This window comes from Bos taurus, chromosome 4 (assembly GCF_002263795.3).
Source record: "Bos taurus isolate L1 Dominette 01449 registration number 42190680 breed Hereford chromosome 4, ARS-UCD2.0, whole genome shotgun sequence".
Lineage (NCBI taxonomy): Eukaryota > Metazoa > Chordata > Mammalia > Artiodactyla > Bovidae > Bos > Bos taurus.
In genome coordinates, this window is record NC_037331.1 from 37771283 (window position 1) to 37785509 (window position 14227).

Here is a 14227-nt window from a genome sequence, read left to right on the forward strand (position 1 = left end):
TCAGTAATAAGTATAATACATCCTTAATGATTAAAAAAAAATTTAATGTCCTGTTAACTAAAAGAATTTCACTGGTCTGGTTTTCTTGTCTCCTTTCATTTCCTCTTCTCATCCTTTGAATAAGATGTTCATAAGCTCTGATAGCCCAGATATCAGCCAAGATGAGGTGAAAGACAGACAATAGCCTAGAGTCCATTAACTCAATACTTGTGCCTAGATAGTTAAGAAATGAAAATGAGCATATCTGAAGGATTTCGTTCTGCTTTCTTGCATTACACTGCTAGACAAAGTGCAGATTTTTTTTTTCCCACTGATGAGATTTTGCTATAACTGAAGCTTATTTTCACTATTCTGGTACCTGGAAGCCCAGTTCCTGGCTGGACTTTCTCTAAACACCCTTGTTAGCATCTCAAACTATTTCCTCTGGAACGAATGTGAAACAGGTATACATGTTGTATATATTTACAATTTGAAGGCCAAAACTTCTTTTATTTCAGTAGATTTTAAAGAAAAAAAGAAGTACAAACATGTTTTAAGGATCCATTCAATAAACATTTATTTAGCAGAAACTACTCCAAACTCTTTGCTGGGGTTGGAATTGAGAACACAGCCATAGTCTCAGACCTCAGGGAGCACAATCAAGTGACAAGTCATATATACGTTCTTTCACACAGAGAAACAGGGCTTGTAAAATGGGATATGCTCTGTGCTTCTTTCTAAATTAAAGGCAATATCCTCAGAGGAGTAAGTTTGAAGAAAACTTGGCTGGTAAAGAATCCGCCTGCAACGCATTAGACCCTAGTTTAATTCCTGGGTCAGAAAGATCTGCTGAAGAAGGGATAGGCTATCTACTCCAGTATTCTTAGGCTTCCCTATGGCTCAGCTGGTAAAGAATCTGCCTGCAGTGTGGGAGACCTGGGTTCAATCCCTGAGTTGAGAAGATCCCCTGGAGAAGGGAAGGGGTACCCACTCCACTATTCTGGCCTGGAGAATTTCATCGACTGTATAGTCCATGGGGTAAAGAGTAGGACACGACTGAGTGACTTTCACTTCACTATATGTGTGTGTGTGTATGTGTTTATGTATGTATATGTATATATTTATGTGTATATATATATGACTCATTATATATTTTTCAATAAAGAAATATGTATATATTTTTCCAATCAAGAGAAAGCAAATGAAGACCTTCAATATTTTATATAATTCTATGAGGGTTAAATATAAATAAGCCATTATATTCCATTCTTCTTTCTCAATTTTTTTTAATTAAAGAGAAACTCAGAGAACTGTTTTATTCTGCTGGTTTAGAAGAAAATAATTAAATTTTAAGTATATTTCCTGTCAGCCTTAAAATCATACCTACTTATGAAAAAGTGACCATAACAATAAAAATCAAAGAAAAAAGAAATTAGTCAAAACTTCAAGGAAACAAAGGTTTAGCTTTTTTGATAAGCACCATGTCCCATCTTCACTAATTGGCTTTTTATTTTCACTTCTTAAAAAAACTCTCTGATTATTAGATATGATTTACTTATCCTAAAATAATATTATTTCAGCCTTCCCATTAGAGACCGTAGTGTGTTTATTAGACAAGGTAGGAAAGAAAAATGAGCTCCACTTTTTTCTCCACCTGGATTTCTGCTCACATTCAAGAATTCTGCTTACCTGGCCACCTTCAACTTGTAAATCCACAGATTTTGATATGGTGCTGAGAACTGTGGAGTTTCCAATTGTGTAAAGTCAGAACATAGTCCATTGGCATTTTGCCCAAATAGTCAGTACATGATAGCTCTAAGACGAGGGTCAATGAAGGCAAAGCTTTGTGTGACCCTTGTGGCCTTCTCTGCACGTCAGCAAATTCAAGTTTGAAAAGATTGCAAAGGATTTCATTTGCATTTACACCAGTCAACCTGGGCTGGTAGAGGCAAGATCAGGAGTAAGGTGTGTTTACCTTCATTAACCCTAAAGGCAAAGGATACAAACTGGAGAGTCGAACTTATATTGTCTAGTAAATTAAACATCTAAATTTTCCCCAACTAATTGGGGTTATATCTGATTGTATCTGGACAAAAGTTAATATTTATACTAATTATCCTTAGTTCCACAACACTGTCTTACAACATACCATTCATTATTTCCCTAAGCAACTCTAAAACTGTCCTGATTTTCAGTATGTGTCTATATATACATGCTGTAAATAATTTATGTTGTATATGTATAAATATATATTTAATTTGAGGTGTATAATTTTAGATTTTAAAATAAGACAAACTAGACACTTCAGCTAATGAAAAATTAAGAAAATTGATAGATTAGTCACATTTTATGATGGGCTTAATTAACTGAGTTCATATAGCCCATGTTCAAGAGCAAGAAATCAGTTTCCTTGTTATTGAAACCTTGTCCTATGAATTAATAACTGCAGCCTTACCTGCTTGCCTTAATTCCTCTGAGCTTCAGTTCTTATCAGCTATAAAATAAGATAATAAATAATACCTGACTCACAGCGTTGCTTTGAGGATTAAATAATTTAACACATGAAAAGCACTTAGACTCTGCCTGTGAAAAAGCCTTTCATTAATGTTAGCTGTTATTATTTTAATGTGCTGACTTTACAAAGTGTTTCTCATGATATAATGGTGTGTCAATACAATTAAAAGTTTTGCAGTTGTACATTTTTATAGAGCGTAGTTCCTGACACAAAGTTGGCATTCAGTAATTTTGCTAGATATTGGTGAAAGAATTACTAAAATATACATGTGAAATGTTATTACAATTGTTAATATTTATAAATAAAGGAAAAATGGTGACTAATATATCTTTTGAAGACATTTCAATAGTTTTGGCTTTAAATATATGTTGGCATATCTAGAATTTTAGTAAAAATACATGAGTTTGCATTTGACATTAGTTTCCATCTTCAATCTTATTTTAAAATTATATGCTTTCAGTTGTTCAGGATTTGAAAAAAATAACATTTTTACCACTGTTCACTGTATTATGAATCTTATCCCTAATATGTTTTTTCCCATGATCTCACATTATGATAATTAAGTCCAAAACAGAAACTTTAAAACTCATACTATAATGTGCTTTTTTTTAATTCTACTAGAGAACTAGCCATGAATTCTAAAGTAGCAACCAAAGTTGGCTATTAACTGAAAAGTGATCATACTCATTCTTATTATATCACCCTTAATTTTAAAAGCAAAATCATAAAATATAAAAGGATGTAATTTGCTAAAATAATTTTTGATTTTTGTTATAAAATATTTTAAACTTACTGAATATTATAGAAAATACTGTCACAAGTACTTATGTTCTTGATATCCAGTTTTATCAAATCTTGATATTTTGCTATATTGGCTTCAGGTTTTTTTTTAATAAAAAGTATATTATAGCTACTCCTGAAGCCCTCTGAAACCATTCCCCTGTTTTTCTGAGATAACCACTAAATACAGTGTAACATCCATAAATCCCATGCTGTCTTACGATATTAACATGTTTGTCATACATATATACATATAGATGTAAATAATTTATAGTATTATTTCATGTGATTTCAATTTATATCTTGATAACCTACTCTAGGTTTTCTTCTAAAAATTATTTGCTAAAGATTTTTTTTAATATTTATATATGTTGATATACAAGGTGTTTTCATTCAATTTAACTGCTTCTTAAATTTCATTGAATGATTATATTATAATGCCTGTATTTCCTATCTTATTCACATACTATTAGAAACAATATTGCAATGAATGTTCTTGAACAATTCTTTAGGTACATGTGGGAGAATTCTCTAGAGTAAAATTGGAATAAGTCAAAGTGGAACTTTCTGAATACTTGGGTATATAAACTTCACTAGACAGATTTGTCTAAAACATATACATAAAAATTGGAAGGAATGATGCTAAAGCTGAAACTCCAGTGCTTTGGCCACCTCATGCGAAGAGTTGACCCATTGGAAAAGACTCATGCTGGGAGGGATTGGGGGCAGGAGAAGAAGGGGACGACAGAGGATGAGATGGCTGGATGGCATCACTGACTAATGGATGTGAGTGTGAGTGAACTCCGGGAGTTGGTGATGGACAGGGAGGCCTGGCGTGCTGCAATTCATGGGGTCGCAAAGAGTCAGACACGACTGAGCGACTGAACTGAACTGAACTGATACATAAAAATATATACTTTCTGTCCACAGTCAGTGAAAGTTCGTGTGTCTTTGAATCATTGCCTATTCATTTCCCCAGAATTCTTTGCACTTTATGCTGAATGACAAAATTGTCACATCCTGTTCTTATTTTTGTATATTCAAATAGGTTGGTTAAAAATGAGAACAGTACTGCTTCATTTCTTAAATTGAATTCAGTTCACAGTGGCTGAAATGTAAAGTCTTTGGAGACATAAACTAGTTGGTTCTCAATCTTGACAACACATTAGATTTACTCATGTCATTTTAAAAATTCTGATGCTCAAGCCTCACTCCAGGACTATTAAATAAGACTCTCATAAAGGGTAAAGGGAAGGGAGATGTGGATGCATATTGTTTGCACCACCCCCCACAGTTGGAACACAGATCCCAGAGTGATTCTAACAGGCAATCAGTGTTCGAGATTATTGCCCTTGTATATGCGATAAGAAAGAGAATAAAGCCAGAGGGAGAAAAAAGATATTTAGCTATAGTTCAGTTCAGTCGCTTAGTCATGTCCGACTCTTTGCGACCTCATGAACCGCAGCACACCAGGCCTCCCTGTCCATCACCAACTCCCGGAGTTCACCCAAACCCATGTCCATCGAGTCGGTGATGCCATCCCACCATCTCATCCTCTATTGTCCATTTCTCCTCCTGCCCTCAAATTTCCCAGCATCAGGGTCTTTTCAAATGGGTCAGCTTTTCGCATCAGGTGGCCAAACTATTGGAGTTTCAGCTTCAACATCAGTCCTTCCAATGAACACCCAGGATTGATCTCCTTTAGGATAGACTGGTCAGATGTCCTTGTAGTCCAGGGGACTCTCAAGAGTCTTCTCCAACACCACAATTCAAAAACATCAATTCTTCAATGCTCGGCTTTCTTTATAGTCCAACTCTCACATCCATACATGACCACTGGAAAAACCATAGCCTTGACTAGACAGACCTTTGTTGGCTAAGTAATGTCTCTACTTTTTAATATGCTGTCTAGGTTGGTCATAACTTTTCTTCTAAGGGGTAAGCGTCTTTTAATTTCATGGCTGCAGTCACCATCTGAAGTGATTTTGGAGCCCAGAAAAATAAAGTCAGCCACTGTTTCCACTGTTTCCTCATCTATTTGCCATGAAGTAATGGGACCAGATGCCATGATCTTAGTTTTCTGAATGTTGAGCTTTGGCTGTAAGACATATCTCTAAAAGTGAGTGGTGAAATGGAGTTGACTCTCAATATTTTTATCTAGAATGAATAAACTAGTGTTTGGGGAACAATAGTAGAGATTCCAGAATTTAGCAAGACTTGAGGCCATTAATATAACAAGAGTTAGTCTGTTGTCCATTGCTGGGAATAGAACTGCAGATCCAGGATGAAGATCCACTACTTTCAGGGAACGGCAATTTATGAATTCCAGGCACAGGAAAGGGCCCCAGACAAATATTATGTTGGTGCAAAAGTAATTGCAGTTTTTGCATTGTTGAAATTTGCCATCTGATATTGGAATACATTCTGAATAAATATGGTTGTTCTCACACGCTAGTAAAGTAATGCTCAAAATTCTTCAAGCCAGGCTTCAGCAATATGTGAACCGTGAACTTCCTGATGTTCAAGCTGGTTTTAGAAAAAGCAGAGGAACCAGAGATCAAATTGCCAACATCCACTGGATCATGGAAAAAGCAAGAGAGTTCCAGAAAAACATCTATTTCTGCTTTATTGACTATGCCAAAGCCTTTGACTGTGTGGATCACAATAAACTGTGGAACATTCTGAAAGAGATGGGAATACCAGACCATCTGATCTGCCTCTTGAGAAATTTGTATGCAGGTCAGGAAGCAACAGTTAGAACTGGACATGGAACAACAGACTAGTTCCAAATAGGAAAAGGAATACATCAAGGCTGTATATTGTCACCCTGTTTATTTAACTTATATGCAGAGTACATCATGAGAAAAGCTGGACTGGAAGAAACACAAGCTGGAATCAAGATTGCTGGGAGAAATATCAATCACCTCAGATATGCAGATGACACCACCCTTATGGCAGAAAGTGAAGAGGAACTACAAAGCCTCTTGATGAAAGTGAAAGTGGAGAGTGAAAAAGTTGGCTTAAAGCTCAGCATTCAGAAAACAAAGATCATGGCATCCAGTCCCATCACTTCATGGGAAATAGATGGGGAAACAGTGGAAACAGTGTCAGACTTTATTTTTCTGGGCTCCAAAATCACTGCAGATGGTGACTGCAGCCATGAAGTTAAAAGACGCTTACTTCTTGGAAGGAAAGTTATGACCAACTTAGATAACGTATTCAAAAGCAGAGACAGTACTTTGTCAACAAAGGTTTGTCTAGTCAAGGCTATGGTTTTTCCTGTGGTCATGTATGGATGTGAGAGTTGGACTGTGAAGAAGGCTGAGCACCAAAGAATTGATGCTTTTGAACTGTGGTGTTAGAGAAGACTCTTGAGAGTCCCTTGGACCGCAAGGAGATCCAACCAGTCCATTCTGAAGGAGATCAGCCCTAGGATTTCTTTGGAAGGAATGATGCTAAAGCTGAAACTCCAGTACTTTGGCCACTTCACGCGAAGAGTTGACTCATTGGAAAAGACTCTGATGCTGGGAGGGATTGGGGGCAAGAGGAGAAGGGGACGACAGAGGATGAGATGGCTGGATGGCATCACTGACTCGATGGACGTGAGTGTGAGTGAACTCCGGGAGTTGGTGATGGACAGGGAGGCCTGGCGTGCTGCAATTCATGGGGTGGCAAAGAGTCGGACACGACTGAGAGACTGATCTGATGTGATCTGATCTGATACATCATTTTAATGCACACTTCTCACTTAATGTTTTTTGCTAATGACTTATTACTTGCTGTCTATATTCATTTTATAGACATTGAAATGATGTTAGACAAAAAGCAAATTCAAGCAATTTTCTTATTTGAGTTCAAAATGGGTCATAAAGTAGCAAAGACAACTCACGAAATCAACAATACATTTGGCCCAGGAACTGCTAGTGAACATATTGTACAGTGGTGGTTCAAGAAGTTGTGCAAGGAGACGAGAGCCTTGAAGATGAGCATAGTGGCCAGCCATCAGAAGTTGACATCGACCAACTGAGAGCATCATCAAAGCTGATCTTCTTACTGCTACACAGAATGTTGCCAAAGAACTCAGGGTCAACCATTCTATGGTCATTCAGTATTTGAAGCAAATTGGAAAGATGAAAAAGCTTAAAAAGTGGGTTCCTCATGAGCTGGCCAGAAATCAAAAAATCACCATTTTGGAGTGTCATCTTCTCTTGTACTCATTTCAGGAGCACATATATTATAAATAGAAATGTCTTCTTCTCTTATTCCACACAACAAACCATTTCTTAATTGGATTGTGATGTGCAACAAAAAATGGATTGTACATGACAATCGTCAATGACCAGCTTAGTGACTGGACCAAGAAGAAGCTCTAAACACTTCCCAAAGCCAAATTTGCACTAAACAAAGGTCATGGTCACTGTTCAGTGGTCTGCTGCTGATCGACTGCCCCTTTCTGAACCCCAATGAAACCATTACATCTGAGAAGTATGCTTAGTAAATCGATGAGATGCACCAAAAGCTGCAATGCCTGCAGCCGACATTGGTCAACAGAAAGGGCCCAATTCTCTGCCACAATGCCCAACAGCATGTTGCACAACCAACATTTCAAAAATTGAACAAATTGAGCTACAAAGTTTTGCCTCATATTCCATATTCACCTGACCTCTCACCAACTGACTACCACTTCTCAAGCATCTTGACAAGTTTTTGCAGGGGAAATGCTTCCACAATCAGCAGGAGGAGAAAATGTTTTCCAAGAGTTCATCAAATTCCAAAGCATGGATTTTTATGCTACAGGAATAAACAAACTTCTCGTTGGCAAAAGTGTGTTGATTGTAATGGTTCCTATTTTGATTAATAAAGATGTATTTGAGCCTACTGATAATTATTTAGAATTCATAGTCCAAAGCCATAATTACATTTGTACCAACATAATAGGTTTGTTTTCCAGGCAAAAAATTAGGGAAAAGCCAGTGAATATTAGAGAAAGGTTTGGTCTGTGTGAGTGCCATTGGCTCATAGCAAATAGCAGTGATTCCAACTTCATTGATTGATGCTCAGTATAGATGTTTTGTCAAACTTAATTAAAATAAGTTTTAAAAATACTCATGTTTAAACATGTAAAATATAAGCTTCTAACTGTTGATCAGAGGGCATGGAAGAGTCAAGGACAAACTCAAATGCCCCAAGTTATAATGAATAAAGAAAAGTTTTGATTTGGTTTATCATTTATAACAACGTATTGACAGAAACCAAGAATTTATATTTAATTAGGATTGTTTCATAACTATATTACTGTTTTACTAAAAGTGTCAGAATATACTGTAAATATAACAAATGTTCATGAGATCTCAGCTATAGCAACTGCCATTTTTCATCCTTTCCTCAGTCAATACAGTTATTATAGTTTTTTATGGAAAAAAATTGAAAAACCATTTGGCTTTGCTGACATGATCAGTTGCAAAACTATTGGAAAGTTAAATACAAAATTATTATTTATGGGATAAGAATATATTGACATTACTGTATACTTCATGTAATTATCTCAAACATTCAGGAGAGATTAAGATTTCTAAAATTATATTACAGTTAGAACACCAAAAAGCTTTTCTTTAAAAAAAATTTACCTTAGGGAAGATAAAACTAAAGTATTCCAAGATATTTTTAAATTGTTATTGTGCATTCAACTTAAGATATGGTTTAAGACATTAGTATGATGAGATGATTATATAGTGATTCACAACAAAGTACCTTTAAAAGTCTGCATGCCCTTCAGGTTGACTATGAAGTCATCAGTCAAGGTGAATAATCAAGATAACTTTTTCTTTTCTTCCAATTCAGTGCTGAGTACAAGAGAAGGACTAAATACGTTCAGAAAAGTCTTAATCCTGAGTGGAATCAAACAGTGATTTATAAAAGTATCTCCATGGAACAGGTATGCAGCTATTATTTTCTATATGACAGATTTAGGCTAATATAAAAACAGTGATGATAAAATTATTGAAAGAATGTGATTTATATCAATTTTTCTATATAAACAACAACAACAACAAAAATAGGTAAAGTACATATAAGAAATGTAGCCATAAAAGGAACTGAGTGCAGTTCAAAGAACGGTGAAAGAAAATGTGCACATTTTGGCAAAACAGCTAAAAAAATAAACACAGTAAATAAGATTGGTAAAACATTTTCCATTGATTATTTCAAAATGAAATATTTAAGTAGAATGGGCTCTATTATATTTTGAGGGAAAATATTTCCAGCTAGGCACATCATGACATTTATAAACAGTATAGAGATACAAAAGAACTGGACACACTGAAATGAATTATCCCATCAGGCAACATTTTGGAGATCGTCTTTTCTCTAAATTGAGGCTTAATAAGGATCTGGCATTGTGGAACTGAATTGTACAAAAGAAAGCATGAAGAAAACTAATGTAAAGGGTTATCACCAGAAACAGAATGACTCTAGGCAAAACTACATCAATATGTTTGTGAAAATCTTCATAACTATGCATGATTTACAGAAAATAACTGATGGTTTATAAGGATGAATTAAGAGAGAAGAGAATACAAATAAAATAGAAAGAAGACATCCATGGAAACAATTTACGAATGAGTTGTCTTTCAAAGTGAGATTTCTAATTTATCCTCTGGAAGATTTCTAATTTGACTGTGAAATTGAAGCTGGATATCAATTATAATCTGGGTTCTTGAGTTGAAAATAAGTCAAATTCACCTGCAAAAATAAGATAATGCTACTAATGTGTTTTGGCAATTTACTGAGACAAATCCAAATGCTTTATCTAAATAACCTAGACATTTTTATGACCTATGAATTTCATGTGTTAAAGAGTATATATAGATTCTGCTTTGTACTTTTAATAATGGGAGGGGGTAGAATAACAGGAAATAAGTAAAAATCACCCTTTTGTTTGCAAAACAGTGAGGTACCTTATGATCAAACACTCGGTTGGACTGCAAAATGATTGACAGTTTACATAATATTTAATGTAAGTATACAGTTTTAGATAAAATTAAAACTATTTTACATAAATAGAGTACAAGGAATAAAAATAAAAGGCTCTGTTATATGAGTATAATGAAAATTTATGATGAAAATGACGTTAATAACACTTTGATTTGAACTGTAGCTCAAGAAGAAAACACTGGAGGTGACAGTCTGGGATTATGATAGATTTTCTTCCAATGACTTTCTTGGTGAGGTGAGCCTATGATTTCTTTTATTTTTCATTTGCTTCATTATAAGCCTTTATTTAAATATTGATGGAAAGGAAATTTCTTAAATGTGTAAAATAACTATTTCTGGATAAAATTCTTTGGTGAATATAATTTATTTTCAAACTGACTCCTTGAATAGATGAATATTTGGAGAAATAATTTTCACTTTACCACTTAATGTACTTTATAATTAGTTTTCAAAGTGAAATATTAATTGTTTGATAGAAAGTTATATAATCATGTTGTGAATCCAAATGACTATGTTAAAGATATGGGATAAATTTATTATAAAATGAGCTGAATTTTTTCAAATGCATTTTGAGGTTATTTAATTGCTGTTCCTCATTGCATGTATGAATGACTTGATGACATTTTATATTCTTATTTAAGTGTCTCACAGAAAAATCTCAAAATATTTTAAGAAGCAAAGCTAGAAATAGAAGAAAACAATAAAAACAAATTTTTTGTAAATCACAAGGAATGTAACCTAATTATGAAATCTGGCAGGATGGTCAGATCTTGTTACTTTTTTTCATCTATAATTTTTTAAAATAAAAATACATATTTTTGTTTAGTGATCTTTGCGTAAAGCAGAAGTTATGAATTATTGTTAAAAAATAAATCCTCTCCAAAAATGTATAATACCTAGAAAATATGATATCCTTTTGATAGAAACAGTAGAAAACAGTTGCACGGTCTTAAGTGACACGAGGTCATGTTTGGTTCCTCCATCTGTACCTCTTTCCCATTTGAACTTCACCTGCAGGCTCCATGTGAAATAGCCACTTGGGCTAATCTTGGTTTTAGATAGGACTACTCTAGAATGTACTGTTATATCTGATTTATGATCCTATTTCAAAAAGCTGATTTACTGAAGTCCTGATAATTTATTGTTCACATAAACCTAAGGCATATATCCATTGTTCTGGTTTCATTTCTTTTATATTGATCAAATTTAAGATGCCAACTACTGCAAAGTGCACCATTGTTTATGTGCCACTAAGAAAAAGAAAACATTGCCAATTAAACCATGATGCAGTGCTTTCTTTTCATAAATTGTTGGTCATATCCCTGTTCCAAATGTGAACTGATATATTTTAAAATAGATGGAATAAGTTAATAATTGAAAACTAACCATTCTTTTTCATTTTGTCCCTCTGGTAACTAAAATTAAACAATCTCCAGAAAACTGCTAGCCAAGTTTAGGACTAGAACATGTCCATTCAACAAAAGAAAACTTTATTTCATAAAGAAACTGACTTGTAATCTCTCTTTTTGCATCATCTCCAAACAATTTAATTAATAGTCAGAGATGTAATACGGTTCAATTTAACCAAACATTTGTAAAGCATTTAATATGCACAAGACATGGTTCCCAATGTCATGGATGAAGAAAAATGAGGAAAACTGAAAAATGAAAAAAATTTCATCTCATCATCCTAAAAGATATACTATATCCTTGACTTATGTCCTTGAATAAATTTCAGTATGCAGGAAAAATTAACGAATTATAGATTAATCCATAAATTTAATTCACTTACTGCATTTTTTTTCAGGTACTGATTGATTTATCTAGCACATCTCACCTTGATAACACGCCTAGGTGGTATCCGCTCAAAGAACAGACTGAAAGCATTGATCATGGCAAGTCCCATTCCAGCCAGAGCAGCCAGCAGTCCCCAAAGCCATCTGTCATCAAAAGCAGAAGCCATGGTATCTTCCCTGACCCATCCAAGGGTAGGAAATATTTCAAATAGCAAAACTTTTGTCTATTTGTTCACTCAGTATCTTTCTGAATATAAGTGTCTGTATATTTAATATTTTTTGAAAGGTTGGGTTCTACCAGGAAATATTTAATATAATATCATGCAAAGAATGATGGGTATGGAATCTGGAGAAATGGACTTTAGTCTCAGATCAGCCCATAATTAAGTTGATGCCTTTGTGATCTTCACCACTCTGGTTCTCTGTTTTTGAATCTGTAAAATGGAGAAGGTTGCATTATATAAGCTATTGGGTCTTTTCCAGTTCTCAAGATCCAGGATAATATGATTTTATAAAATGTTTTGGGATATCTCATAAAGAAAACATAAAAATCCTCAGCAGTATGTTGACTAGATGTAATCATCATTATCATTTTTGCATATTTCTTCTAATTGCTTATATCCCTATTTTTCATACATACATTCTTATTCATTATAAATGTAATATAAGGACACATACAACTTTGCATTTTGCTTTTTTAATTATATCAAAAATGTTTTCCTTAGGTCATCAAAACAATTGGTATGCTGAAAATTACTTAAATCTTTCCTAAATAGTGGATTCAAATGAATTCTATGATTTTTTTAACTATTATTTTTTAAATTGCAGCATCATACACTGGGTTTGGCAGTATGCACAGTTTTCTCATTTGAATGAACTTTTCCATTGGGAAGTTCAGTAACCAGTTATCCTACAACACAGCATTAATCTTCATCATAAACTGATTTACTGCTTGTATGAGATAACCATGGAGTATCTTTCCAGGATATGCTGAGCTATTCATAAATAATAAATAAAAATTTTTATATTGGATCTGAGTATTCCTTCCTTTTTTGCCCCTTCTCAGGAAGTACAGCATAATTGAAAAGTGTTTTTTTGCAATTTGGGTCAGAAATACAAATGTTCTACAAGATGGAAAGCTGAGATTATGTCCAAAGGCCACTGAGTTAATATGATAAACCACTGATTACAATATATGCTATAGATTACTTATGAATTTTATTTATCATTTCTGGATTCCATGTAGCCAGATTAACTCTGCCCTGATTGCCATTCTGAAAGATGATCAATATAAAGACCTCTCTCTCTCTGTATAGCTGCCATAGCAAATGTGTGATCTTATATGTACATTCTTTAAAATCACCTGAGATGATGATAATACCATCTCCACTTCCAAGTGTCCCAGTGATTCACAACCCTTCCTCCAGGAATTAACTATCTTTTTTACTTAAAACTCCTCCTGCGGCAGTGTTAGCCTATTGCTTCTTCCCTGGTCTCCGCTAGAATTAGCAGAGTTCCTTGGTAAAATTATAAGTCAGTATATTCATTTACATGAGACTACTTTCGAATGCATTCCTCTTCTCAAACCTCTCTTCCCAAGATTATCGTCCTCTTGTCTTTCTTCCCAAAAACTGTCTCCCAAATGTTGAGTCACATTGCTGTATGGTGAGCAGTTGCACAGATGAGCCAAAAAACAAACAGAATTAACATCAATCTTAGACAGTTTCAAATTGTGTGAGCCAAGCTTGACAAGAGGAACGCTGGAGCAACTTTAACTCGTGTTTTACCTTTTTGTAACCAGACATGCAGGTTCCCACCATTGAGAAATCCCATAGTAGTCCCGGTAGCTCGAAATCCTCATCCGAAGGCCATCTCCGCTCTCACGGACCATCTCGCAGTCAAAGCAAAACCAGCGTCACTCAGACCCACCTGGAAGATGCAGGGGCTGCTATAGCCGCTGCCGAAGCCGCTGTGCAACAACTCCGCCTTCAACCAAGTAAAAGACGCAAATAAATTCCTCAGCATGGCAGCTTGGTGTTCATCTGTTGCCTTTCTTTCCTGCTGTCTTCCCCCATTTGCTTTGTTTTTGGCTTTCCCTTCTCCCTCTGTTCTCTGTCCCTTTGTCTGTGTAGGACAGAATCAATACATAAATATGCTCTTTCTT

At 34.8% G+C, this 14227-nt stretch overlaps 1 protein-coding gene across 1 annotated transcript in view; it reads left to right on the top strand.

Moving 5' to 3' along the window:
• Positions 1-14227, top strand: part of PCLO (piccolo presynaptic cytomatrix protein) — a 392120-nt gene that overhangs the window by 321026 nt on the left and 56867 nt on the right. The window contains exons 17-20 of the mRNA XM_024991035.2: positions 9116-9209; positions 10431-10502; positions 12075-12255; positions 13865-14059. Coding sequence (XP_024846803.1) covers positions 9116-9209; positions 10431-10502; positions 12075-12255; positions 13865-14059 — 542 coding nt within the window. The remainder of the gene's footprint in view (positions 1-9115; positions 9210-10430; positions 10503-12074; positions 12256-13864; positions 14060-14227) is intronic.